The 27,429-nt window shown below is 43.9% G+C and overlaps 1 protein-coding gene across 3 annotated transcripts in view; it reads right to left on the reverse strand.

The window, feature by feature from the left end:
• The window catches only part of LOC148012828 (biotin--protein ligase 2-like), a 207,779-nt gene that overhangs the window by 82,478 nt on the left and 97,872 nt on the right, over nt 1-27,429 (reverse strand). For all 3 annotated transcript variants that reach the window (XM_087668856.1, XM_087668855.1, XM_087668854.1), the window contains one exon: nt 10,415-10,563. In XM_087668856.1, coding sequence (XP_087524982.1) covers nt 10,415-10,563 — 149 coding nt within the window. The remainder of the gene's footprint in view (nt 1-10,414; nt 10,564-27,429) is intronic.

Raw genomic sequence — 27,429 nt, forward strand, 5'->3', positions numbered from 1 at the left:
GGACACTGGGGCACTTTTTACTCTTGGTAGGAGAGGTTTTTTCACCCAAACCTTTAGTCTTATTTTCGTATGTGCTTATGTTATTCACTTACGGGCACTTACCGTGCTCGGGTGTGAACATCCCCTACAACCCTAAGGTTTAAGGGTTGTACTTTGTACTTTCAGCTTACACTCTTTCAGTCTATCGCATTGGGCGTAGTGCTTCACTCTGTTCTTCACTCTCATACTGTCTACTGCACTTTCAGCTGCACATCGATCCTCTCACCCTCTCACACTAAATTGGTACCACACAGGCTACTCGTCTGAGATCTCTAACCACTCTCCATATCTCTTAGCGCATCTCTACTACTCTACGTCCCTCTACCCCTATCTCTCTACATTTTGTACACTCTTTGTATCCATACAGCTATCTCCTCCTCTACCTAGCAAATACCTATCTCTATCGCTCTACTTGCTCTTCTGATGATTCGGCCCACCATCTCCCTCATCTCAAAAGGGTCTACCATTATCATGTCCTAGGACATTCAGCTACTAGATGTCTAACCATCTTACAAGCGAAACATTGGCCAAGGTGAAACTGGTCTATGACTCACAGAAAGCGGTGGTTCCTTCAATTAACACCTGGTCTTTACACACACACACATAACCAGAGACCTCACTCCCTCTCTCAACACCACATTGGCCTCGAAGACCGGCGCCCCTCTCGGTATTTCTTTATCAATTAAAAGATCTGCATAAGACAATACATCATGTCCAGATCAACATCCCTTTTAGGAAAGCATTTTCTGTGACCCAAACTCAATGATTCCTGTACAGAATTGCAGTCTGCAGATCTCTGAATTCACTGTTTTTATTGTCTAGCATGTCCAGAATCCACTTTTCTTATTGTCCAGTACACTGTTCTTACTGTCCAGCGTGTGCAGAATTTAGTGTTCTTACTGTTCAACATGTGACCAAAACTCAATGATTCGTATGCAGAATTTTAGAGAAAACACAGAATTGTGCCTTCCATGGAATCAGCCCATCATGCAAAGCGTTTCCTCTGAGAACAGAGAGAGAGTTGATCAAAGGGAGTAAGCTCTACCTCCGTACTTGAGTTAGAGACGTAGAAGTACTCTCCATGGCTGATTTTCTTCCAGCAATCTACTCTCAGCTCCTCAAAACTTCATTCTCCCATTTGTCTCTTATGCCTATTACGTTTTTTTTAATGCTCTCTCTCTCTCTTTTGGGAAATTGTGCAACATGACATACATGTAACAATTTTCATGTTTAAACCTTCTAGTCTAAAATTCTCCATGATCAGTGCAAAATTTGACCTCGGTACAGACCAGAGAATTAATCCTCATGCAAAAACGAAGATAATGACGCGAACAGATTCCTGGGTCCAAAAATAGTAACTCCCTAAATTTTAGGGATGGTGACCCCTGCATTCCTCAAGTTGTTCTAAGCAACTTTTATCATTGTGACCACATCAAAAAGTGTAATGTGGCTCAGTTACGGTGACTTTTATTCCGTGAGCATTCTCACATGTGCATCTTCTGTCTTGGCCAGACTCATTGTCCTGCACCATCTCCAGTGGCTAAGCACACAGTCCCAAACCACTGGCATTCTATTCTTCAGTGCCCATTCAATATGGAACCGGTCCTAAGGCTCAAACAAACCATTAGTCCAATTTGTCCCGATGGCTGCCTCTTCTGGCCATGCAAAGATCCTGGCTTATTCCAAGAGAACTCTGGTGGTAAGAAGCAACAGCAACAAAAGAAAAGAAAAGAAAAATAAAATATTTATATCATTAAATAAGAAAAGCAACTGTAAAAAGTATCACCACCTGGTGACTTACCCCCCTCTTGAAAGAAGCAAGCGACCTCGATTGCATGCCACACATGCTAACGGATGACATAGGGCGATAACAAGATTCTCCAAGTTATTAGTGCCATCGCATGTATCACTTGCTAACAGATGACACGGGGCGATGGTAGGAGTTTCCCCACTACCATTTGTGTCATTGCAAGTTCAAGACTCACATAGGTGGAGGATTACATCCTGTATCCAACTATGATTACTAGGAGCGTTTCTAATATATATATTTCCAGATGCAACACAGGGTGATAGCACGTATGCGCGAACTATTAGTGTCACAACATGCATATTCATTCCACTAAAGTGTAATAAATACAACTTCAAAGCACTGAGATTCCATTCAATGATACACATGTTAATGCTAAATGTAAACCATACATTGTGCATTATTCAAGGAGATGCAGTATTCAACTGTACAATAGAGAAAGTACATTGCTTCAAAAAGCATTCTAAGTCATTGTAGATTCCAGCAAGAAAGCTTCTCGGTAAAGTTGCAATAACTGAGGCAAATCTGTCAATTCAGCCTCTTCCATCCATTTGGCATCCATTGGTAAATAGTTCTTGAACTTCACCAAAAATCTTCTTATAACTCTACCTTTCACTTTCCTATCCTTATGTGCCAGGATCTGCTCATGAACTAGAATCTCATCTAATTCCTCTACTTCAAGTTATTCCTCTTGAACCATATCTTCTGGCACTTCACCAATAAAAGGCCTCAATAGGCTCACATGGAATGCATTATGAATTTTCCTATTCTCTAGTGATTTCAACCTATATGCTACGTCATTGATCTTCTCTGAGACTTGAAAAGGGCCATAGTAACACATACTCAGCTTTCGAAACAAATGTTCCCTGCCCTTCTCTTTTCTCAAACGTGTCTTTTCAAAACGCAATAAGACCCAATCATCCTTTTTGAACAAGAGCTCCCGACGATGACTATCAGCAACTCTTTTCTATTTAGCTTGTGACTTTTCTAGGGCATACTTGACCTTTTTATATGCTTCTTCCCAATCTTTTACATAACGATCTGCTTCAAAGATGTTATCTTTTGTCTGCAAAATGGGAGGCAATTTCTTTCCACCTTCCACAATCTCAAAAGGTGCTTTGCCAATAGATAAGTGCATTGTATTATTGTATGCATACTCAACCAATGGCAAGTAGTGTTCCCAAGAAGTCTTATGATCTAAAACATAATACTTCAGTGAATCTAAAACAGTTGAATTTGCTTCTTTAGACTGTCCATAAGTTTGTGGATGAAAAGAAGATGAAAATTTCAACGTAATACCCATGTTTTCAAACAATGCTTTCCAAAACAAGCTAGTCATTCTTGGGTCTCTATCACTCACAATTGACCGTGGCATTCCATGGTACTTGAAGATATTTTGCATAAATATCTTTACCATGTGTTCTGACTTAATCATTTTCCTTACAAGAATGAAATGTGCCTGTTTGCTGAATCTGCAAATGATAGTCAAGATTCCATCATTCCCTGAAGAAGTTCTTGGAAGATCAATAATGAAATCCATGGCAATACTTTCCCATGGCCTTTTCAGAATAGGCAGTGGTTGCAATAATCTTGGTGCCTTCTGTCTATCAAATTTGACCTTTTAGTATACAAGGCAAGATCTGGTATATGCATCAACATTAGATCTCAAGGCTGGCCAATAGAAGAAAGTCTCTACCACTTTGACTGTAGCATCAATACCACAATGTCCTGCATACGGTGGAGCATGACTTTCCAATAAAACTTTTGGCCTTAACTATTTTGTAACGCATAGTCTTCCATGCATCATGTGAACACATAATGATCATGATGTTGGCCATCGATCAACTGTTCATAGATTTCAGAGAAATCTTCGTCATCATCATACTGCTCTTTCATATCATCCAATTCATGGTGATAAGGAATTGAAACAGCTGACACCTGTGGTTTGCGAGAGAAAGCATCTGCAACTACATTCTTCTTGCCTTCCACATGCACTATCTGAAAATGAAACATAGATAGGAAATTTTCCCAACGCATGTGTTTCTCTGACAATTTAGCCTGTGTGAGAAAGTATCTAAGTGTTTGATGATCCATTTGCACTACAAAATCAGCACCAAGCAAATAGTGTTTCCAACTAGAGAGTGCATGGATCACAACCAAAAATTCTTTCTCAGAAATTTGATAAGTCCTTTCAATGACAGAAAGTACTCTACTCTCGTATGCCACAACTCGGCCATTCTACATTGATACAGCACCAATGTTGTTTCCACATGCACCACACTGCACTACCAATGACTTAGATCTTGCAAAATAAGTATTGGATATGTAGTCATTTTCCCCTTCAAACATCTAAATACTGATTTTTCTTTGTCAGTCCATTGCCATTTGACATCCTTCTTTTCAAGCGCATGTAAAGGAGAAGCAATCTCTGCAAAGTGTCTTACAAATCTTCTGTAGTAAGAGCATGGGCCAAGAAAATTGTGGACATCATGAACGGTTTTCAAGTCTGGCCAAGAGACAAGTGCTTCTATCTTTGCAGGATCCATCTTCACACCATCTTTAGAAACTATGTAGCCAAGAAAGTGAATTTCTTCCAAAATGAATTCACTCTTCTTACCATTAATGAGCAATCTGTTACACTTAAGCTCATTAAAAACTGCAACTAGGTGTTTTCTATGCTCCTCTTCATTCTTTGAAAAGATAATCATATCATCAAAGAATGTGTCAATGAAAGTTTGATAAGGGCAGAAAATTCTATCCATCATCCTCTTAAACGTAGCAGGAGCATTGGTCAATCCAAACGGCATGACTAAAAATTCATAGAGACCAAATGTCGTTCTAAAAGCAATCTTATGGATATCCTTTGGCTTGATTCTGATTTGATGGTATCCACTTTTCAAATCTATCCTGCTCAACATTCTTGCTCCTTGTAATCGATCAAGAATGTCATCTATCCTCGGAATAGGAAACCTATTCTTGATCATGTTCTTATTCAAGGCTCTGTAGTCAATATACATTCGCCAAGAGTCATCATTTTTCTAAACTAACAACACAGGTGAACAAAACGAACTATTGGGCTGAATTAGTCCCTTCTCTAAAAGCTCATTAACCTGTGTCATAATCTCTTTCTCTTGCGCCGCATTTACCCTGTATGGTGGCCTATTGGGTAGACTAGTCCCTAGAATAAGATCTATGATATGATCTTAATGGCTCTCAGGGGGTAACTCTCCTGGTAACAATTCTGAGAAACAATCACTGAATTTATTCAAAAGCCTTTCTACTTTAATCAACTTCATTAACTTGCTTTGCAAAAACCAAGTATGCAAAAATATGATTTTTCATTACAAAAGTAATTGCAGAAGTAGAAACAACTGGGACAAACTCTCCTTCAAGGTTCACATCTAACACATGAGTCTTGACCCTATGTACAAGACTAATCGTTCTATTGTAAATATCCAAGATAGCATGCTTCCTGTGGCACCATACGATACCCAACGGAACATCACAGCGCTCTAAAGGCATAATACGGAACTCCTCTATGTCCACATAGCTCTAAATATGCATACGAAGTTTGCCAAGAATGGGGGTGACAGGTTCTGTATGTCCTGGGCATGCCAAATCAGCCTATCCAACTGGTCCCATTTCCTCGGGACGTATACCCAGCTTAGCTACCAATGCCGGTGTGATAAAGTTTACACGAGCTCCAAGATCAAAGAAAATAAGCACTGTGGAATCTCTAATCTTTTCCCAAGCTCTCCACAATTCTATAGCATCATCAGTTGATTGATCTCCCACTATATCAGGTACTAAGCCAATGTTGGGCTTCTTTTTACTTGGCGCGTCTTTATCCTCCGCATCTTTAGAAGATTGCTGTGGGCACTTAGAAGCAATATGGCCTTTCTGTTCACATATAAAGAATTTAACAACCATCATTAAAGTCTTTCTTTCTTCAAATGATTTGCCAAAAAGTAGCCTCTTCTGTCATTTCCCCTGTTTAAAAGAAGTCTGAGATTGCTGCTGAAATCTTTTCTTCCAAAAAGACTTCTTTGTAAAGCTGGTCTTTTCTGGAAATTGCTTCTTCTTCTTGCGAGGATCCTGCTTAAACTGAGAATCCTTCTTTTCACTGCCTTTAAAGCTATCAGCTTTTCCTTTCAACAATGCATTTGCCACACCAACATTTTCAATTAACTGTACCATATTTGTTACCCTAGTCTTGGTACAATAATCCCTGATAGCTTCGGGCAAGCCGCAACAGTACTTTTCAATTTGTTCTGACAGGGACACTGTCCTATAAGAACTCACGGGCAAAAGTGCTTTCCAAAATTTCTTATTGTACTCTTCTAAATCCGTACAATTTGCCGCGTCCAATTTGTGCCATGCAGTCATGACATCTACTTCAAACGTATTAGTTAACCATGAGGCTGTAAAAAGCTCTTTAAAATGGACCCAAGTGGCAGGTGCATATCCTTGCATCAACAATATGTTCCACCCCTGCAAAGCATTACCTTTCAAAAAAGTTGCAGCCTTCCATACCTTAAAAGTCTTAGTAAAATTCCCTTCTGTGTAAGCTGCATCAAACTGCTATATAAATGTCAAAGCTTTCAACTTAGCTTGCATACCACTGAAGGTTTCAAACTTTATTGCCTGACCACCCTCTTTCTAGTCTTTAGGCTTTGCACTTTTTGGTGTCAGGTTGTCATAGACAGGTGGTTGTAAAAAGGGGAGTCCCTTACGCGCATTATCAGCATTCATTTCACCTCTCTTAGCTACCATATGTCCACTAGGCTGAAAAAAACCAGCGGCTGCATTTTGTACTCCAAGCATCAAATAAGGACTCTGCAGAGTCTGATAACCGAGCTGTAGACCAATATTAGCATAAAGTGGGTTCACTACCTCAATAGGCATCATTCCTTGTGGCCCTCTAGGCAAGTATCCCTAATAACCCGTGGGTTATTCCATCCATTGCTTGAAAAATTAACCCACAACCAAAGTAACCAGGATAGGTAGCAAACTGAGGAGGAATAGCATGTTGTGCCACTTGTGCATTACTGCCTTGACCATTCACTCCCTGGTCATGTGCTCGTACTTCTTGTTGCATTGGACCTGTCTCCATGTTTAGCGCCTTTTCCACATGCTCACACACATTAGAAGTTTGCCTTTTTGAGCACTCCATGGTATGATGTGATGACTCAGCCTGAGAATCCTCATTATGTGACTTCAAAAATTTTTGCATCCGAGGATTCTTTACAAGCTGTTCAAAAGGGCCAACCATACTGAGGAGTTGTGCCATTAGCAAGTCCTCCTATTCTTGCTCCTCATCCTATGGTTCAATGTCGGTTCTAGAAGGTGCTGACACCTGTGCACCAATACTCTCTCTTCGATGTCTACGAGCAAAAGAAGAACTCTCTTCTTCATGAGGGAGTTTTCCTTTGCCTTTATCCATATCTGCCATCTCTCTAGTCCTGTAATCTCTGTAAAACATGTGTATATAGCCGGTTTTAGAAGGTGTTGACACATGTGCACCAATACTCTCTCTTCGGTGTCTACGAGCAGAAAAAGAACTCTCTTCTTCATGAGGGAGTTTCCCTTTGTCTTTATCCATATCTGCTATCTCTCTAGTCCTGTAATCTCTGTAAAACCTGTGTGTGGCATTTTCACCCAAAACTGTCCGAGCTTAAATTCTTACAAAAAAGAATTCAAATCCCGGCAATGAAACCATGAAACCGGTCTATGACTCACATAAAGCGGTAGTTCCTTCAATTAACACCTGGTCTTTACACACACACACATAACCAGAGACCTCACTCCCTCTCTCAACACCACATTGGCCTCGAAGACCGGCGCCCCTCTCGGTATTTCTTTATCAATTAAAAGATGGAAAATTACAAAAATGATAATGTTCAAAAATACATAACCTGTGAACAATTGGCTTTTATCTCTTCTGAGTAAATCCCAACTGCATAAGACAATACATCATGTCCAGATCAACATCCCTTTTAGGAAAGCATTCTCTGTGACCCAAACTCAATGATTCCTGTGCAGAATTGCAATCTGCAAATCTCTGAATTCACTGTTCTTATTGTCTAGCATGTCCAGAATCCACTTTTCTTATTGTCCAGCACACTGTTCTTACTGTCCAGCGTGTACAGAATTCACTATTCTTACTGTTCAACATGTGACCAAAACTCAATGATTCGTGTGCAGAATTTTAGAGAAAACACAGAATTGTACCTTCCATGGAATCAGCCCATCATGCGAAGCATTTTCTTTGAGAATAGAGAGAGAGTTTATCAAAGGCAGCAAGCTCTACCTCTGTACTTGAGTCAGAGACGTAGAAGTACTCTCCATGGCTGATTTTCTTCCAACAATCTACCCTCAGCTCCTCAAAACTTCATTCTCCCATTTTCCCCTTCTGCGTATTACGTTTTTTTTAATGCTCTCTCTCTCTTTTGGAAATTTGTGTCACATGACATACATGTAACAATTTTCCTGTTTAAACCTTCTGGTCTAAAATTCTCCATGATCAGTGCAAAATTTGACCTCGGCAGAGACCAGAGAATTAATCCTCATGCAAAAACGAAGATAATGACGCGAACAGATTCTTGGGTCCAAAAATAGTAACTCCCTAAATTTTAGGGATGGTGACCCCTGCATTCCTCAAGTTGTTCTGAGCAACTTTTATCATTGTGACCACATCAAAAAGTGTAACGTGGCTCAGTTACGGTAACTTTTATTCCGTGAGCATTCTCACATGTGCATCTTCTGTCTTGGCCAGACTCATTGTCCTGCACCATCTCTAGTGGCTAAGCACACAGTCCCAAACCACTGGCATTCTATTTTTCAGTGCCCATTCAATATGGAACCGGTCCTAGGGCTCAAACAAACCATTAGTCCAATTTGTCTCGATGGCTGCCTCTTCTAGCCATGCAAAGATCCCGGCTTATTCCAGGAGAACTCTGGTGGTAAGAAGCAACAGCAACAAAAGAAAAGAAAAATAAAATATTTATATCATTAAATAAGAAAAGCAGCTGTAAAAAGTATCACCACCTGGTGACACAAGGAGTCCTAAATATGTAATTGGCTAGATAAGGAATCCTCCACAGACATACAAAATCCTAATGGTCCAAGGGGAGGAGATCCAAAGGCTTGGTGGGGACAATGACTCTACATTAAATGTAGGGACCTTCTTAGAATGTGTACACAAATGTTCTGTCTCTTTGTCTAACATGGCCAAAACTACTATCAATCTTAAACAAACATGGAGTAAAGTGTTCGCCGAGACCAAGCAAGAAGATAGAGATGGTAGTGCCATCCTGGAGTGATGAGTAGTCTTGACCCTCAACCCATCAATCAAAGTCTACCATTGAGGACTTGACATCAAGCAAACTTATCACGAGTGAGCTAGACTGGAACCTAAAACACCCCTTTATTGGACAAACCACTCAGGTTACCCTATGTAGGGTGCCAACGAGAGCAACCTAGATGAAATCCTTAAGAATGTGAATACGGTGCTTATCTCCAACCAATGTGCAAGCTGGAAACAACACATCAAGGGCCATCACTTTGTCTTTGAAGGCAAGCTCTGTGTCTAGAGTGAAACGAATTGGCAAGAAGATATCAACCACAGTTATACACGGGGCTGCAATAGAGTCCCTTGGTGGAGGTGGTGGACCAATACCAATCTCATGGGTATCACCAACTCCATGTGCCTATGGTGCTAACACTTCCAAGTCAATTGATTCTGGGTCCTCATGTGTTGATTGTGACCCCTAGGGAGAAAGTTATGCAAGAAAAGGGGAGATGGAAACAACTTGGGTGAGAGAACAAACCAAGACTACTAGAGTGGAACACGCTAAGGACAGTTCCATGTTTGGCAAACGGGACACCTCGCGGAGGAGAAACCTGCATGGGCCTAGTGGTATAGACACGTGTAGAGAGCAAAAACGGCATGGCTAGCAGCCACACTAAGTAGCACACACCGGTGAACAGGAACAAACAGTGGAGTGCATGTAGGTGGCATCATTGTGCAAAAGGGCACTAGGCAAGTGACATTGGGACAAACAGTGGTGGAGTGCACGTAGGTGAACAGGAACAAACAGTGGTGGAGTGCACGTAGGTGGCATCATTGTGCAAAAGGGCACTAGGCAAGTGAGATTGGGAAACGGCACTACATTTAGAAAGAAAACAGGCAACTTAGACGAGGCTCAAGGAGAGATCAGGGTGGACAACATGTGGAGCAACGAAGGTGTTGTGTCCGGGTGGCACTACATCCAAGGTGGCTGCAGTGTAGCAAAAAAAAGAGACAGCACTGTGTTCAAGGTGGCAGTGCAAGTCATGATAAGGCAATTAGGGGAAAAGACCAGGGCAGCATCAGGAGGAACCATGGCAGCAGCTATGGTGGCAAGGATAGGAACCACGCTGGCACATTTTGTCAAGTTGCATCAGCAGCTAGGATGGCTCGTTGTACACCATGACATTCCTCTAGAGACATCCTAAAATACAATTGCTCTCAAATTATCAGTTCATGTAATTGGTGATGGAGATAATTAAAAAGAAATACAGTCTCACCTTTTGCAAGCACACTAACTCTATTGCTTCAACAAGTGCAAGTGTCACCACATATTGCAAAAAAGGTAACAACCGGCCATTATCCATTTCAAGAGTAAATGAGAACATCAAGCATCCCTTTGGAGACTCCCAAGCGTTTCCACCGCGACCTTGATCACAAATCACAATAATGAACCTTGCTCTCTCTCTCTCTCTCTCTCTCTCTCTCTCTCTCTCTCTCTCTCTCTCTCATATGAAGATATGCTAGGGTTTGCAATAAGAAAATACAAAATGTACTAATATGACTAGAACACAGTAACTCAGACAAAAACACAAAATGCAAAAATAGGAAAGTGTAGAATCTGAAAAAGAATGAATGCTACATATGAATGAATGAAGAAGATGATGCAAATGTGATACTCAAGAGTAGAGATGTCCAACAACCATCGACTCTCACAGATTTTCAGTGGAAATTGAGAGAAAAACAAGGTGAAATTGAAAAGCCCCAAACGTATCTGTGATGTACTTAGTTAATCTTTACAGAGTTCCTTGTACCTTGTATTTTACCTCAGGTTATTTGTGGAGGTGTTATTAATGGAAATCTCTATTCTTTGGAGAAAAAAAAATGTGAAGATGCTGCTTGCTGAGCTGATCTGCACTGGAGAACGAAGCTGAGGAGAGGGGCAGTTGGCAACACAATAAACAGCACACCTTCAGAATGGCAACGATGTTTCTGCTGCAAAGAGCTTCCAGGAGCAGCCCCATTAGGCAGCACAGAGCAGAGAAGAGGTGCAATTGACTGACTGGCTGGTGCTGAACTGCAACAGGGCAGTGCAAGGACCATGCAAGGTGGAAGATGGGAGGGGCAGTGGTCAGGACAGCAGGTGGTGCAGGGAAGACAGCCAGTTACTGGTGGTGCAGAAGGCTACTGCAGAGGCAGCAGTAATAGGGCTAAGCAGGGTGGTGTCAGGGCAGCGCTGCTGAAGACACTGGTGGCAATCTGGACAGGCTAGCTCAGGGCCAGCTGGAAAGCAATAGGAGCAGCAGGGGCACAACCAGCAGGGTAAGGCAACAGGAAGCAGGACAGGATGGCACCAAAAGGGTAGAGCCTGTAGGAGTTGGCAGTGATTCCAGCAAGCACCGGAGCTGCAGGCACCAACCAGCTGAGAGTGGAGGTGCTGCAGAGAAGGGTGGCATCAAGAGCTGCTGGAGGTGGCAAAGTTCTGCTGCTGGGTGGTGACGAGCAGGTGCTGTGGCTGGCACTGTTCTGGGCAGTGTTTCACGAGGCAGAGCTGAATGAAGGTGGCGCCTTCTGGTGGAGATTTAGAGGCTGTGGAGAGCACCGCAGAATGGGAAGGGGTGCCTTAACTGGAGCTGCAGAGGTGGAGCTACTTCTGTTGTCATACAGCAGCTGAAACCTGACTGAGGGCAGCAAAACTAGAGCACAGAGAGGGCAGCTGCAAGTTGTACAACACTGAGATCTTGAGCTGAGACTGTTCGCCTGCCAAGTTGATTGCTGCGAGGAATGAGAGCCGGGGCAATGGCAATGGCTAAATGTAGCTGCTGACTGAGGTGTGGTGTTCAATGGCAATGGTTGCAAGGGAGGTGGTCACAAGCAATGGCTATGGAAAAGCCAGCTCTGATGCCACTATTGGTGTAGGTGTGGAAATGTGTGTGTGTGTGTGTGTGTGTGTGTGTGTGTGCACAACAATACTCAATTCGTTCAAACTTCTTCTTCTTTTTTTTTTAAAGAATGGAAGCATAATGATAATCACAAATGGATGAAGGTACTCAATGGCACTTATCAGATGTCCGCATTGGATAATGACTGCAGTAATGTGCTAAAAATGCACAAAATACATTTTTTTAGAAAACCCTAGAACAACATGTCCTAACTGTCCTAGCAGACCCTAGCCCTAACTATGCTAGGTGTAATAAGTGTCCTAACTCTCCTAAGTGACAGTTTAGGCTAGCTAGGACATGCATCAATGCATAGCCCATGACATGGCCAGCAATTAATATTAGCAATGTATACCATATTGAGTACTTTAATCAGCGAGCTGAATATACACTAGAATAAACAAACTATGGACAAAGTAGACTTTGACTCGTCATTCATTTCCTAGGGGCCAAAACAAAGGATTCACATTTCAACTAAAAAGTTAAGACTCAAGAGTCTAGTAGCAAGTTGCACCTTCAAAAGTGATTTTTGCAAATCTCAAAAAGGCGAAAGGGAGTTTTTGCCTCTAACAGACTACAAAATATATCCTAGATAGGTAGATACCATGAACTATCTGCAAGCTTGGTCCCATGTATATAGTTCTTTGTTTGAGCTATATAGCTACTTGTGCATAGAAATATGACCAAGAGAGTGTAAAGAGCCATACAATACCTAACATAAAAGTCTAACAACTGAGCTGCCCCCTCCCCCGTGAGCTGCTGCTACTCTCTTCAGCCACCTAACAGCCATCCCCTCTTCTGCACGTCACTCTTGCACCTGCCTGCCCCTGGACAACACTGCCTACAGGCTGACCTAGTACCCACCTAAAGTATGCTGCCCTTGCACCCACATCTTGTTTGGATAAAGGCTCATCGTGCCTTTTACTGTGTTCGGGTGTGAATGCACCCTTACACTTTGTACTTTATATATATTCAAAACCTAAAATGTGGTACATTCATCATTGTACCGAATACTCATTGTGTTGCGCTCACTCTACTACTCTCAACTCTGCACCTTCACTCTCAGCTCAGCCCACACACAAACTCCACGACAACAAACTGGTATCAGAGCAGGTGACAGGCGTGAGGTAACTGGCGTGAGGTGATATGCCTGAGGTGACAAGTGCTAGTCAAGGCCTCCTTTTTCCCCACCCTCTTCCACTCATGTTCGAGAGGCCACTTCTGGGTGCTTTCCGGCTTCTTCTTCTGAGCCCCAAATACCTTCTTCGGCACGACCGGCGGCACTTTCTTCATCATCAGATGCTTTGTAGTCCGTGAGCCATGAGTGGTTGGATTCCCTTTCTCTTTCAGATTGGGATTCAAAGGGGGATTTTCTTACTTCACCCTCAGAGGGGCTTCTAGTTTTTCTTCAGCTTCAGAGGGGGCTCCTACTTCTACTCCTTCAAATTCAAAGAGGGACCCTATGTGCCATGAAGTTCTTCACACACCACCACCTTTCACTTTCGAAGAGTGGCTCTCCTTTGAGTCATTTCCTCTACTCATACCCAAGATCTAGAGGATCTACCTAGATCAGAGCCCTTGCGTCTTCAACAACGACTTGGTGGCTAGGCCGTCGTATTCCTTCCAGCATGGAGTCACGGAGCTAGTGGCTTCTCTCTCGAGGTTGAGTTTCGGGTTCTACAGCTCATCTTGTCTCCTGATTATCTTCAAAGGTCTCCTTTCAAGTGGTATTCTCAGATTACAGGGTGGATCTTCTTCGTCCCTTGGTCAGCATGAAGCCATCTCCCGAGATCGAGTACAAGCATATCCTTATGGTTCTTGGCATCACACAAAGTGCGACATTCCTCCTATGCATTGCACGTTTACATCATCTTTGTACTAGGGTGCTTGAGCAAGTAAACAATTTTCCCACCAGGGACACTGTCCAAGTGGCACTTGCTGTATGAGCATTCTTCAACATGTAACATTCCATCTCCACCTCACTCTTCTCTTGTTCCCATTTTTGGGCCTGAGAGAGGGTGTTGAGAAACCCTTCACCCGTAGTTTGCATTTTTGCGTTTTTGTGTTTTGCGTTTAGGGTTTACGTTGCGTTTTTGCAGACTAATTGTGCCTATTTAAAGTCCACTCTCTCATTCATTCCTCACGGCTAATTCATTCAATCTATCACCTCTTCTCTCCAACCTCTTCACTACCCTCACACCCCTTCAGGAGGACATTGCAGTTCGTGGTTCGTGGCTATCTTCATCATCTTCCTTGTGCTATGGCACCCTTGTTCCCTTGTATCACATTCACTTCATGATTTAGAACTTCATCATTCCATTCATAAGAGTTTCTTCTCTCTTCTCTTCTCTTCTCCATGTTTGCCAAGTTCACTCCGTGTTCCTCCCCACACCGTGGCACGGGACAGGCAGCAATCAACATTTTTTGTATGGAAATATCCCTTTTTTCTCTCTCCTTCATCATGTGTTCACACGCCAAGGCACAAAGCCTAATTCTCCCTAAGAAAATTGGGGCTTTTCTTGGATTTGGGGACACTAATGCAAAAGTGGACAATCTGGCTCAAAAATTGCGAAATTAGTGCACAATTGCCCATGAAATTTTGGGGCTTTTTCACATTTCAGTGAAATTTCTTCAATTTCAGTGAAATTTGTGCACGCCGGACCCAAGAAATTTAGGCCTTTTGCAGAATTTCATCAATTTGTGCAAGAATTGCTTGGTATATGCACTTGGGTAGTTGAACTGATGCAATTTTGAACAGATTATCCTCAAAAATTTGGGGCTTTTGACCCAAATTGTCAAATTTAAGCTTGAGAATGCTTTTGGCGCAGAAATTGCAGCGAAATTTTGGGGATTTCACATATAGCTGTTGGCTTGGTCTCTAATTGTGTCAGAAATAGCTTGAGGAGTGCAGCAAACAACAATTTTTAATTCTGAAAATTTCTGCGATCTTGGGATTTTCATTGTTGGTTGGTACTCTTGTGCATTGTGGTCACTTGTGTCATATTTGGGCTTGCCTTTGGTGTCTACTTAGTCAATTTGGGACTGCAAATTATGGTTGGAAACAGTGACAACAGTAATCTTTTGCACATTAAGAAGCTTGAGGGTGCCCATAATTTTGCAATCTGGCAAAAACAATAATATAATGTCTTGGTACACTCTCCCCACCCTCGGCTGACTAGCGTTGCGTGCCTCCCCTTCCCTCTCACCTATCGTCGCCAGCGCGCAACCCATCAAACTCCCCACTAACTAGCGTCACGCACCCCCTATCACTTTTGCTTGCCGTCACTATCGCATTGCCCCCCCTGCTCGGCACTACACTACCCACCCCCCTTCCTCGCCACCACGCTGGGCTTGCGCCCCTCCTCTCTGTTACACTGCCTCCCCACCCTGTGGCCCCCCGCCGCCTGCCTCCTCTGCACCGCCTCCTATGCTTCTCACTATTGCATTTGCTGGTGTTCAACATCCGGAGGCTGCCTTGCTGCAATTCGGGATCCGTTCAAAGTACCACACTCTCTCTTGCTCATTACCCCTGCCCTGATCCTTGAGATACAAGAGTTTAAGGTTCACTATTCATTCACTACATAGTGTGTTTGCTGCATGAGCATCGTATTATTAGTAGTCATATCATTACATTTATTCACTGTGTTCATTGTCTCTCAGTTACCCTAACCCTAACTGTGTTCTTTTATCAGTCTTTGATTTGTTGTACGATTTCTGTTTATGCTTCTATGTTAGGGTACTTTCTTTACATGGTATCAGAGCCTGGTACTCTCTGAGAAACCTAGGCCTTTGATCTAAGAGCTCTTTGCAAGAAGCAAGAACAACAATAGGTTCAAATGACTTCGAACACATCAACACCGATTCAGTCTCCAAAACAGTCTATGCCGTGAACAGAGCGAGAGTGGGCCAATCAGCTTGCTCCACAAAGTTCCAACATAGTGGATGGCACATCTGAGTACATGGAAAAAAAGATAGGCAAGCTGACCTCTGAAGAATATAAACTGATCATAGCCTATTGACGAAAGAAGATTGAGGAGCTCGACCGAAGGATTGCCCTTCAAAAAAACTTCTGAATAAAGGTATGCATGGATTTCACTCTTCAAATGTTGCGCATAAGTCTAATGATGTTGCAGGGCAGTTGAGACCTCCATCAAGGATGGGTCTCCCTCTTGGAGAGCAAGATTTGGAGTATTTTCCATATTTTCAAACTCTTCCGTCCTCTCCGGTACAAGGTACTTTTGATTAGTCTTTTGTGCCTTTTTCTTTTATCTCTTTTCCTTAGCAATATACTGCTCGAGATCATGTGGAAGAAAGAGTCCAGTCTGTTAGACTACGGAAACGGTCCTCTTCAGGACCAATTCTTGTATATTAACACACGTCGCGGGGATTATAAGAAAAAGTCAGGTACCTCTTCTTTTGCCCTTCCTTCTTTTCCATCTACTTCACATAATCAGAATGAATTTGATGTTCCTTTCACTTCATTACATGGTGCATCATCATCTTCACAATTTCATTTTCAATCTTTAAATGATAATAATGAACAAAAAGAATCTGCACCTCATATACCTCACTTTCAAAACCCACCCATCCCACCACATTCTTCCGCTACTTCACCACTTCCATTTACACCATTTACATTTCCATTTCAGACACCTCATGTGGCACCGCACATCAGACCGAGGGGTTATGGAAACATAGGAAACTCCTTTAGGACCTCATTCTTCCCTCAGGCGGGTGGTGTTCCACCTACCTCATACACACTTTCGGGATCATTGCAGCCTAGGTATCCCACTTAGTCTCTCCCCAGTGTGGATCAGTTGCTTCCACAGTTTGTCTCCATGGCATTGCCTAGTGGACCTTCTGGTCATCCTGCTGTGCCCCGGCCTCACTTTGGACAAGGCTACTGTGTACTAGTGTCTCCACCTGCATGGCACCTTATGGAAACATTCATGTTCCAGTGCCTCCGTATCAATCGGCACTCATTGGACACTCACAGCCTCCTACCTACCCACCTCTTCTCTCTCCCTCTTTCTCTTATCAGACACACTCACCTCCCTCATCTTTCCCACCATCATCTTACACCACCTACCCGACACCTCATGGTTCTAGCTCATCTTCTGCCAAGAATGCATTTAATGACAAGACTCGTTTTGACGGGTCAAACTTTACTACTTTGTCGAATTTGATGAGACATGTCCTTGACTCACAGAACCTATGGGATCTTGTACAAGGGTTGGAACCCCAACCCAATCCCGCATTTGTTCCATACAAGGTCGTCCACTCATGGAAGGCTAGGAATACCTCCGCTATTGTCGACCTGATGCAAGGCTTATTGCTAGAGTTTCATTCTCAACTTCAACATTTTGACTTAGCGTCAGAGCGATGGGCACATTTGACTAACCGCTATGCGGCTCGGAATTCTCAAGGAAACTCCCAGTCACAACTTAAACCAGGGTGGCAGAATGTGCCTCAAAAGAATAGGTATTGTCAACATTGTCAAAAGGCTCGCCATTTTGACAACAAGTGTCGATCAAAGGCACGAGACACAGCACCAAAACCTAACTCTCAGAGCCCCGCCCCTCCGTCGGGCAACCCCCAGCACGGAAGGCAAGGTGATAGCCAAGGGCAATTTAAAGGTCAGACTCACATTGCCACCGCACAGCATCTCAGTCAACAACGTTCTCAACTCCAGAGGGCTTGTCTGACTGGTCTATAGTAGAGGCCCACATCGTCCACATCTGTGAGTTGCCTCCCGACTAGGTTACTGCAAAGACCCACTCGTCACAGCCGAGCACTTCAGCTCCAGTTTGAATTATGGACAGTGGAGCTATACATCACATGACTCCTATAAGGGACATTTTCCGTACCCGAGCCCCTGCAGCCGGGCAGATCCATGTAGGAAACAACTCCTTGATCAAGATTCAAACTCAAGGTTGCATCAATTTTGCCACTGACAAGGATCCGGATCTGACTTCGCTGGACAATGTATATCATGTCCCTCAGCTTGGGATGAACTTGTTATCTGTTCAGCAGCTTTGGCGGTTGGGACGAGCAATTTTCTTTACAGTGACCACAGTCAAGGTCCTTGACTCTCAGACTGGTTTAGTGATTGCTCGCGGTAAGGCACAGCCTAATGGCCTATACCACATGACTCATTTTCTCACCGAGCCAACTGCCGAGGGCTCCGTGTTCCATAGCTTCCAGGCCTTAGCCACATCTTGGGAGCCTATGCACAATGAGCGTCTTTGGCATTTTCGCTTAGAGCATCTTGGTTATCACTCACTTTATGAGTTGTCACGCCATGAGCTGGTTGAGGGCCTTCCACGCCTGAAGCTAGCTTGAGATGTCTGTAAAGCCTGTCAGCTCGAGAAGCAGCACCATACCCCATTTCCTCAGCAGTCTACACATAGAACTGAGGAGCCTCTTAGATTAATTCACGTTGATCTTTGCGGACCGACATCCACTGCCACTTCGAACGGCACATTGTACTTCTTTTTTATAGTGGATTATCATTCTCGATACATGTGGATATACTTTCTTAAGCATAAGTCAAATGCTTTCACATATTTTTCTGCTTGGGTACTGCTAGTTCATAACTAGACCGGTCATCGTGTCAGGTGCATGAGGAGTGATAGCAGTGGTGAGTTTATCTCCCACGAGTTTTCCGAGCTTCTACAGAAGCATGGCATTTCTTGGAGCTCACCTCTACCAACTCCCCCTCTCAGAATGGAGTCGTAGAGCGTAGAAACCGCACAGTCATGGAAATGGCACGCTCTATGTTGTTCCCAGCAGAGCTTCCTGAGCGCCTTTGGGTCGAGGCTATTAACACTTCGGTGTACATCCTCAACCGGTGCCCGACTACAGCTCTTCCTCAGAAGAACCCGTATGAGGCATTTTTTGGCTCTCGGCCTGTTATTTCTCATTTCAAAGTCTTCGGGTGTTGTGCGTACACACATGCGCTTGAAGACAAGATAGGTAAGCTTACTCCCCAAGCTGATCTCCTTATTTTTGTGGGATATTCCTCTGAAGCAAAAGCCTATTGTTTGTTCAATCCTCAAACAAACAAGGTGATCGTTAGGCGGGATGTTGTTTTTGACAAGAGGCATATTGTGTAGTTTTCTGCACCAGATTCCGTTCCACTTCCTTCTTCCACATCATCACAGATTGTGCCTACTGAGCCTAATCTACTTCCCGCTCCTGACATTCCTGCAGTTTCTTCAGCTCCAAGGCCCCCTTCGCAAGACCCGTTACCTCCCTGGTACCAACAGACCATGCAGGATTCAGGGATCCTACCACCGGATTGCTCTCCGAAGGGACCTAGAAGATCTACCTGGCTTGCTCCTCACGCATCATTTGCAACACTCTTTACCGCTGATTACATAGCGCATTCTGAGCCAGATACATGGCAGAAGGCTCTTAAGCATTCTCAATCGCGAGAGGCCATGGAAAAGGAGCTAGAGAGTATTAACCGAAATGAGACTTGGACATTGGTGGATCATCCAAGCCACAAGAAAGTCATCGAGACAAAGTTGATTTTTAGGACAAAGCTAAAAGCTGATGGGACTTTAAATAAGTACAAGGCTCGCCAAAAGCACGGCATTGATTATGAAAAGACCTTTGCCCCTACTGCACAGTTGACTTCCTTTCGGTTGCTACTCGGACTCGCCGCTCACCACGGCTGGCCAATACATCAGATGGATGTCAAGAGTGCCTTCCTGAACAGATACTTGAAGGAGGAAGTCTATGTGGAGCAGCCACCGGGCTTTCCTTCAGGGAATCCTACAAATAAGGTATTCCGCTTGCAGAAAGCTCTTTATGGGCTGAAGCAAGCGCCACGGTCTTGGTTCCATAGAATGGATGAGTTCTTACAGACTCATGGATTCCATTCTACCCCTTATGACCCGAACTTATATGTTCGATCCACACCAGAGGGGGTTAGCTATATCCTGCTATATGTTGATGACTTACTCATCACAGATTCAGACTCTGCTACCATAGTGGAAATTAAGGCTAAGCTTAAAGCTACATTTAAAATGACATACCTTGGTTTGTTGTCCTATTTTTTGGGCATGGAAGTAGTTCGTTCTAGAGGATGTATTTTTATATCACAACAGAAGTACGCACTTCAGCATGTGGAACAATACACTTCGGATCAGACATGACTAGTGGCCATACCTCTTGATCTTATTGTCCACTTGTCGAAGGATACCCTAGGGCAACTCTTCGATGCACACACCTATCGTTCTGTTGTAGGAAAACTTCTTTGGTTTATTCACACTAGGCCAGATTTAGCTTACTCAGTTAGTATACTCAGTCAATATTTCACAGCACCTAGAATGTCATATTGAATTGCATGTCTTCGTGTGTTGCGTTATTTGCGGTGTACTTTTTCTTATGGCTTGACATATGGTTCTGGTTTATGTTTGCAGGGATACACTGATTCTGATTGGGCAGGAGATCTTGACATCCGGCATTCCCATGGTGGCTACCTCTTTACCTTGGGCACGACTCCCATTTCTTGGTCCAGCCGTAAGCAAGAGACGGTGGCGGCTTCCACGGCCGAGGCTGAGTACCGGGCTCTCTTCGATGGCACCACCAAGGCTATCTATCTGAGGAGTTTATTGGCGACACTTCATTTTCCATATGACTCTCCCACAGTTATCCACTGCGACAAGCAGAAAGCTATTGCCCTTGCAGGCAATCCGATTATCACACTACGGAGACGGCATGTGGAAGTCCCCTTCCACTTTTCCAGAGAGCAAGTTGAGCTAGGCACTATTGGCCTAGAGTTTGTACCTTCGTCAGATAATTTTGCACATATCTTGACCAAAGTAGTCAAACGGCCAGTTCTTCAATACCTGCTACCTAGGATCAGCTTGGATACATCCTCCCCTACTTCTTCAGCTTGACGGGGAGAGGATGCTTCCCTCTTGCTTTCCCTTCCAGTTTGAAAGGAGGCGATTTCTACTCTTGATCATGACAGTGATGATGCTTACAGTTTCTAGACATTATTCTTTTGTATTGTGTTATAGGCATTTGTAACTTCATCCGCACTGTCAGGATGACCTAATTGTAAAAGGGCACTTGGATAAGTGAACAATTTCCCTGCGAGGGCACTATCCCAATGCCACCATTGCATGACATCTTGCATCTCCCTTTGCATTACCCCATGTATTGGCATTCTATTTATGTAAACATGCATCTATGTGCATTTATCCCTTTTCGGTCTTTTGGAGTGGTCAACTCTAGGATCCACTATATTCGTAGCATAACACATGGCAGTTCTCCTAACAGCAGTTTCCCTACCCTTGCTTGCTTGTTTTGCTTGTCTTGCTAAGCCCACCATTCTCTTTTTTGCCTTTCCACATATTCACCATATGATTAGCACATACATACACTTGTTCTCATCCTAAGGCACTTATCCAAGTCAGTGCGAGGGATTAGTCTGCTAGTTTTGTGCTTGACTTGGATTTAAAACTCTCTTTATCTTTTCCTATCTATCACTTAATCGACTGTTGCCCCTATATCACTTATGTATTTTCCAAACATATATATATATATATATATATATACATCCATTGATTCCATCCGCCTTTGTAGAACTTGGTAGGCCCTTGGGCAACCGCCGAGCACCCTTGGTCCGATGCCCTAGCCTCTCTGGGGTGATCACTTCGGCTCCCTTGGTAAGATAACCATCGCCTCTGCAGTCTTGGTAGGCCACTGGGCAACCGACATGCACCGTTGTCCAATGCCCTGGCTGCTTTGGGGTGGACCGCCTTGGAGTAAATCAAAATTTAGGTTGGCCTACTTTTCTCGCCCTATTTTGGGCCTAAGAGGGGGTGTTATGCTACGAATTGCTCTTGGCCACTTAAACACCCCAAAACATGCTTATTTTAGGCTTATTTTAGCCAAAACCCTAAAACGGGGAGCGGATTGAGAGAGTTAAATGGGAGAGGATCTAGAACCCTAATTTTCTATAAATTCGCAGCGAGCCTTCCACTCTTCCCCCAATCTCGTTTTTACAGGTTTCAGGTGTTATCAGCTTGCTACCCACACCCCGTTTGCGGAGGACATCTCAGCCCTTGCTGTCCATCACTGTTCCCTACAGTCTCGCGCCTGTTTCCAGCCCTCCACAGGCTGATTGCTGCTGTTTCTCCCTGGCGACTGACTGCTGATCATTTGCACTGCTGTCGTACAGCCTGCCATGTCAGCAAACTGCTGCGTTTGCAGGCCCCAACTGCCGCCCTGACAATTTTCTCTCTCTTGCTATAGTCGCTGCTATTTTTCTCTCTCTTATAGGCTGTCCTGCCTGCGTTTTTAGTATTTCTCTCTCCTGTAGGTTGTCATGCCTGCGTTTTTAGTCTTTCTCTCTCCTCACTGCAGTCTGCATCAAATCCAGCTTCTCACTGCTGTGTTTGCTTGTGTTCGACATCCGGAGGCTGCCTTACTGCGATTCAGGATCCGTCCGGAGTACGACACACTCTCCTGCTCATTACCCCTGCCCTGATCCTTGAGATACAGGAATTCGAGGTTCAGTATTCATTCACTGCATAGTGTGTTTGCTCCATGAGCATCGTATTATTAGTAGTCATATCATTTCATTTATTCGTTGTGTTCATTGTCTCTAAGTTACCCTAACCCTAACTGTGTTCTTTTATCAGTCTGTGCTTTGTCATACGGTTTCAGTTTATGCTTCTGTGCTAGGGTATTTTCTTTAGACACCCCATTCGCAGGGTGACTCTGCCTACCTGCAACCATCCGCACTGCCCCTTCCCTTCCCGCTCCGGTTTTTCTCCCGCGCTGCCCCTTCCCTCCCCGCCCGAGCTTTTCTTCCGCACTGCCCCCAGGCGAACATTCCAGGCCCACCACACTTAGTGACGCCACTCTGACCCCCCACGCATGTGTTGGCCTTCACCCTATGGATCCATGTCCCCCCCAACCGTACTGACGCAATCAGCTGTGGCACCTAGTGCCTCCACCACCGTCAAAAAATAGACCCCCCCGTCCTCGCCATCACACCTGCCCCCCCCCCCCCCCCCCCTTGCTCCGTCCACTTGCAACAATAACAACCCTCCTCCGGCAATAGAGCAATGTGTTTGGTAGGTTCTCAGAAGGGGCGCGCAATAGAAACCTCTGGTCAGACATCGGGGCATTGTACAAGTGCCCCCCAGTCAAACACCTTGCACGTAGTCGTCTCTGAGGAACAGCTCTTAGCAATCTGTGCCACAGAGTTGGAGCTAAGAGAAACAACGATATTTGGTCGGGTCGTAAGACACTCCCCGTCCAGGGCTCAGCTTCGGGACTGGCTTCACTCCACGCTGCGCATCGGCACGGCGCAGATCGTGGAGGCGATTCTCATGGGGCAAGGGATCATCATGGTACGACTCACCTCGGCAGATGCAACCCAGGAGTTAGTAGCTAGTTCACCCTATGCCTCCACGAAGGGGGTCATTTACATGGTCCCTTGGTACAGTGGTTTCATAGAGGAGGCATTTGCGCTCCACAACAGTTTCCTTAGACATCCCGTCATCGTACCCTTCTAGTATCATCAGCTTGTGGAAAACTTTGGACCGCTCTTCGGCACCGTCCTTCTCGCATCGTTTGCAGACACAATAACAGCTGAAGGAATCCCAAAGGTACGGGTGCCAGTGAAAGAGACAAAGAACATACCATAGTTTCTAGAGATTGAGCCACGCGCACACTCCTTTAAGCAGCAGGTTATTGTGACGGGGCAGCCCGGGCAATGCCTACGTTGCCATGACTTTGGGCATCTGGTAGCAGAGTGCATGCGCCTTGAAACCAAGGCAGCTTCGCCAACAGGCCCACAGGTGGACGCAAACGGCTTCACACGGGTCCAAAGACGACAGAGAGGAAAACGGCAAGGGGGGGCCGTAGCCAGCCCCTCAAACAGCCACGACAGCAGGGAGCAAGAGGGCGAGGCGAGTGTCGCCCCCCTGCACAAAACCACGCAGCCCCCCCCTCCTCACCCCACCCAGCAGGACCACAGGCCTACACATCCACCCCCCACAGAGGGGTCACAATCGACCTCATCGAAGGGCCCAAATCCCCCACCCCCTCACCTCCCCTCCCCAGAGCTCCCCCCCTGACCTTGGTCCAAAGCCGCACCCCCCCCCCCCCCAGAGCTACCGACCCCCCCCCCACACACCCGCCGTATGCCTCCAACCATCCCACTACCCTTCGATCCTCCCCCTCTCCACCATCCCCCCTGTTATATTTATAAGGTAAATTAAGGGAAACATGCACGAGGCATGACCGTCCGGGGTCTTGGGCGCCCGAACGAGGTTTAGGGGAGCTTAGCATTAAAGAGAGTCCAAGAATAGTAGGACTCGCCAAGGTTTAACGGCTGGCAATCGGATCACGATGAGTCTGGCCAGCAATAAACTAGGCAAGGCTGGGAGGTGAAACGGATCTCGTGCTCATTTTAGTATCGAACTGCTTTCCTCTAGTCTTCTTGATCTTCTGAGTCTGACATTGGTATTAGAGCCATTCGTGAAGTTCCTTTCAAGTGAGGCCAGGCGAATTGACCGATATGTCTGAGGCTAGGTGAAATGACGTATACGTCACCCGTCATATGTTATTACTGGCTGAAAAGGGAGACGTCGTAAAAGCGTGACAGGCCGTAAGGGAAAGTAAAAGGCGTGAGACGTACCACGGACCATGAGATGTCGCAAGGAGAGTGAGACGTCGTAACGGGACGTCTCTTTACGTGAGACGTTGCAGGAAGATTAATACGTGAAGACAGAGTTCACGTGCCTCACGCGTGCCTCACGTCATACAAATCGTTTTGGAGAGAGCAGTTTCATGTAACTCACGTTACATCAATCGTCTGGGAAGAGCAATCATTCAACAGTTCACCACCAGCTGACTGAAATTAGTCACACTCGTCCTACAAATAAAAGACATATTGGTGGTTCACGTGATAGTCCCGTTTTCTGCCGAAGAACTTCATTTTCAGCGTGACTGGTCTAGTCCGGGAAGGCAAAATTTGTTCCTTACTCTTCAGGTTTATTTACGAAACCAGCAACAGTTGCCTGCCATTATAATCAAGGAAGTACTTTACTTTGTATGCAAATTTCTTATCTTTGCTTTCCAATTCCAGTGTATTAATGGCAGAAAAAGGGAAAGAGGGAGTAATGGAAGGTTCTAGTTCTGGGGACCACCCTATGGTAGAACCCCATGAATCGGAAATGCAAGAGGAACAATGGGAAGAAATCTTTGCTACACGAGAACAATTTAATGATCTTACTGCTCGTGTGCAGGCTCAGGGGGTTCAAATGGAATTTTTAACTCAAACACTCACTAAAATAAAATCTCAATTAACCTTATTGTTAGAAAAAGATAAAAATAAGATAGAAACTTCGGATGTCCCATCTTCATCGAAAGATTTAGATGTGACTATGCGAGATCCTAAGGAACCCCACCACAAGTTGAGGGATAATCCAGTTTTAAAATATATGAAACCCCGTCAGTTTCACGGGGAGGAAAAAGATAGAAACAAAGATACAATCTTTAATTTTCTCCAAAAATGGAAAGATTTACATAAACTTAAAAATACTCCACCACATCTCCAAGCACTGGAGGCTAGTTTAACTTTGGGGCCCAAAGCGTATAAATGGTGGCGAACTTTAAAGGAGGCAAATAAAATACCTGAAACTTGGGCTCAATTTGAATCCGTCTTTTTGAAAGAATTCCTTCCTGAAAATGAAATGGAAAGAAATTGGAAAGATTGGGATTATGTCAGACAAAAGGGAAGACTCCTGCTGACATATTTGGAGGAATATCGTAAGATAATCCTCAAATTTGAAGGAATAGATGAATTTCAAAAGACAAGAGGATTCATTAGGGGACTAGATAAAGCCTGTAAAAAGGAAGTAAAAAGGAGTTCACCTAAGACGCTAGAAGGGGCAATTAAATTTGCATTAATCAATGAAGATAGTATGCGTCCAGGTACACTTACTAGTCTCACTGATACGAAGCCCAAGTCTAAGGAATTAGAAACCTCAAAATTTGTGGGAAAATTTAAAAGGAAAATGCCATTTTTTAAGGGTAAAAAACAACCTTTTGAAAAGAAACAATATGTAAGGCCAAAGTTAAGTCCAGAAGACTTTGATAAGGCCAAAAAAGAAAAGTTGTGTTTCAATTGCCTATCCCCTAACCATGCTGCTTGGAATCGCCCTCAAAGGAAAAAGAGGGAAGACAAAGGAAAGGATAAGGACAAGGGCAAGGGAAAAGAAAAACAAATCCATATAGTGCAGACCTTAGAATTAAAGGGGCATGAAAGGTATAAATCTTTAGAGGTCTTGCACATGGATGTACAACACAAGTGTTGTATGTCAACTTCTATGTGGTAGCCTACCTTTGGGCCACATGATTTAGTTAGAGTACATGGATTGATAGCTGGAAAGAGGGTTAGAGTCATGATTGATGACTCTGCTACACATAATTTTATAAATTATGCACTTGTCAAAAAATTGCAACTTCCCCAACAAAAGAGTAGGCATCAATATGTTGTTCGTATGATGCAAGATCAAGATAATAAAATATGGGATACAATGGTATTCAATTTGGAAATTGAGATTCAAGGATATAAAGATAAACTTGATTTCCAAATCATGAACATGGAAAGAGCTGATATTGCTCTAGGGAGGGAGTGGCTATGGGGATTGGAACCATCCTTAAAACATAGTTATCATCATAATACACTGGAATTTGAAAGGGATGGTAAGAATTTTGTCATTCAAGGTGAACATGAAGTATCTGATAATCCTTTGCTGTGTTCTACTGAAGTTCAGAAGCTGATAAAGAAGGAAGTTTGTGAGGTATACATGTTATGGTCTCTTCCTGTACAAAACACTTTTACTTTCTGTAATATAAAGCAACAATTTTCTTATCTTTGTGAGTTGAATGTAAATAATGAATTAAGTAGTTTGTTAGATAAATTTAAAGATGTGTTTCCTTCTGATTTACCAAGTGGCCTTCCACCAGATAGGGGTGATATAAATCACCCAATTGACACAAATAAGGATACTCACCCTATTTCTAAACCACCTTATAAGTTAAGTGAAACGCAGCACCAAGAAGTTGAAAGACCAATTAAGGATTACCTTGATAAAGGGTTTATTCAACCCAGTAATTCACCTTGGGCTTCACCAATTTTATTGGTAAAGAAAAAAGATGGTTCTATGCGACTTTGTGTTGACTATAGAGCACTTAATAAAATAACCGTGAAGAATAAATTTTCTCTGCCCAGAATGGAAGATCTTTTTGATCAATTACAAGGGGCAAAATTCTTCACAAAGATAGATTTAGGATGAGGCTATCACCAAGTAAGAATT

This window comes from Lygodium microphyllum, chromosome 27, assembly GCF_053477565.2.
Source record: "Lygodium microphyllum isolate KBCC chromosome 27, Lygodium_microphyllum_v1.1.10, whole genome shotgun sequence".
Taxonomy (NCBI): Eukaryota; Viridiplantae; Streptophyta; class Polypodiopsida; order Schizaeales; family Lygodiaceae; genus Lygodium; species Lygodium microphyllum.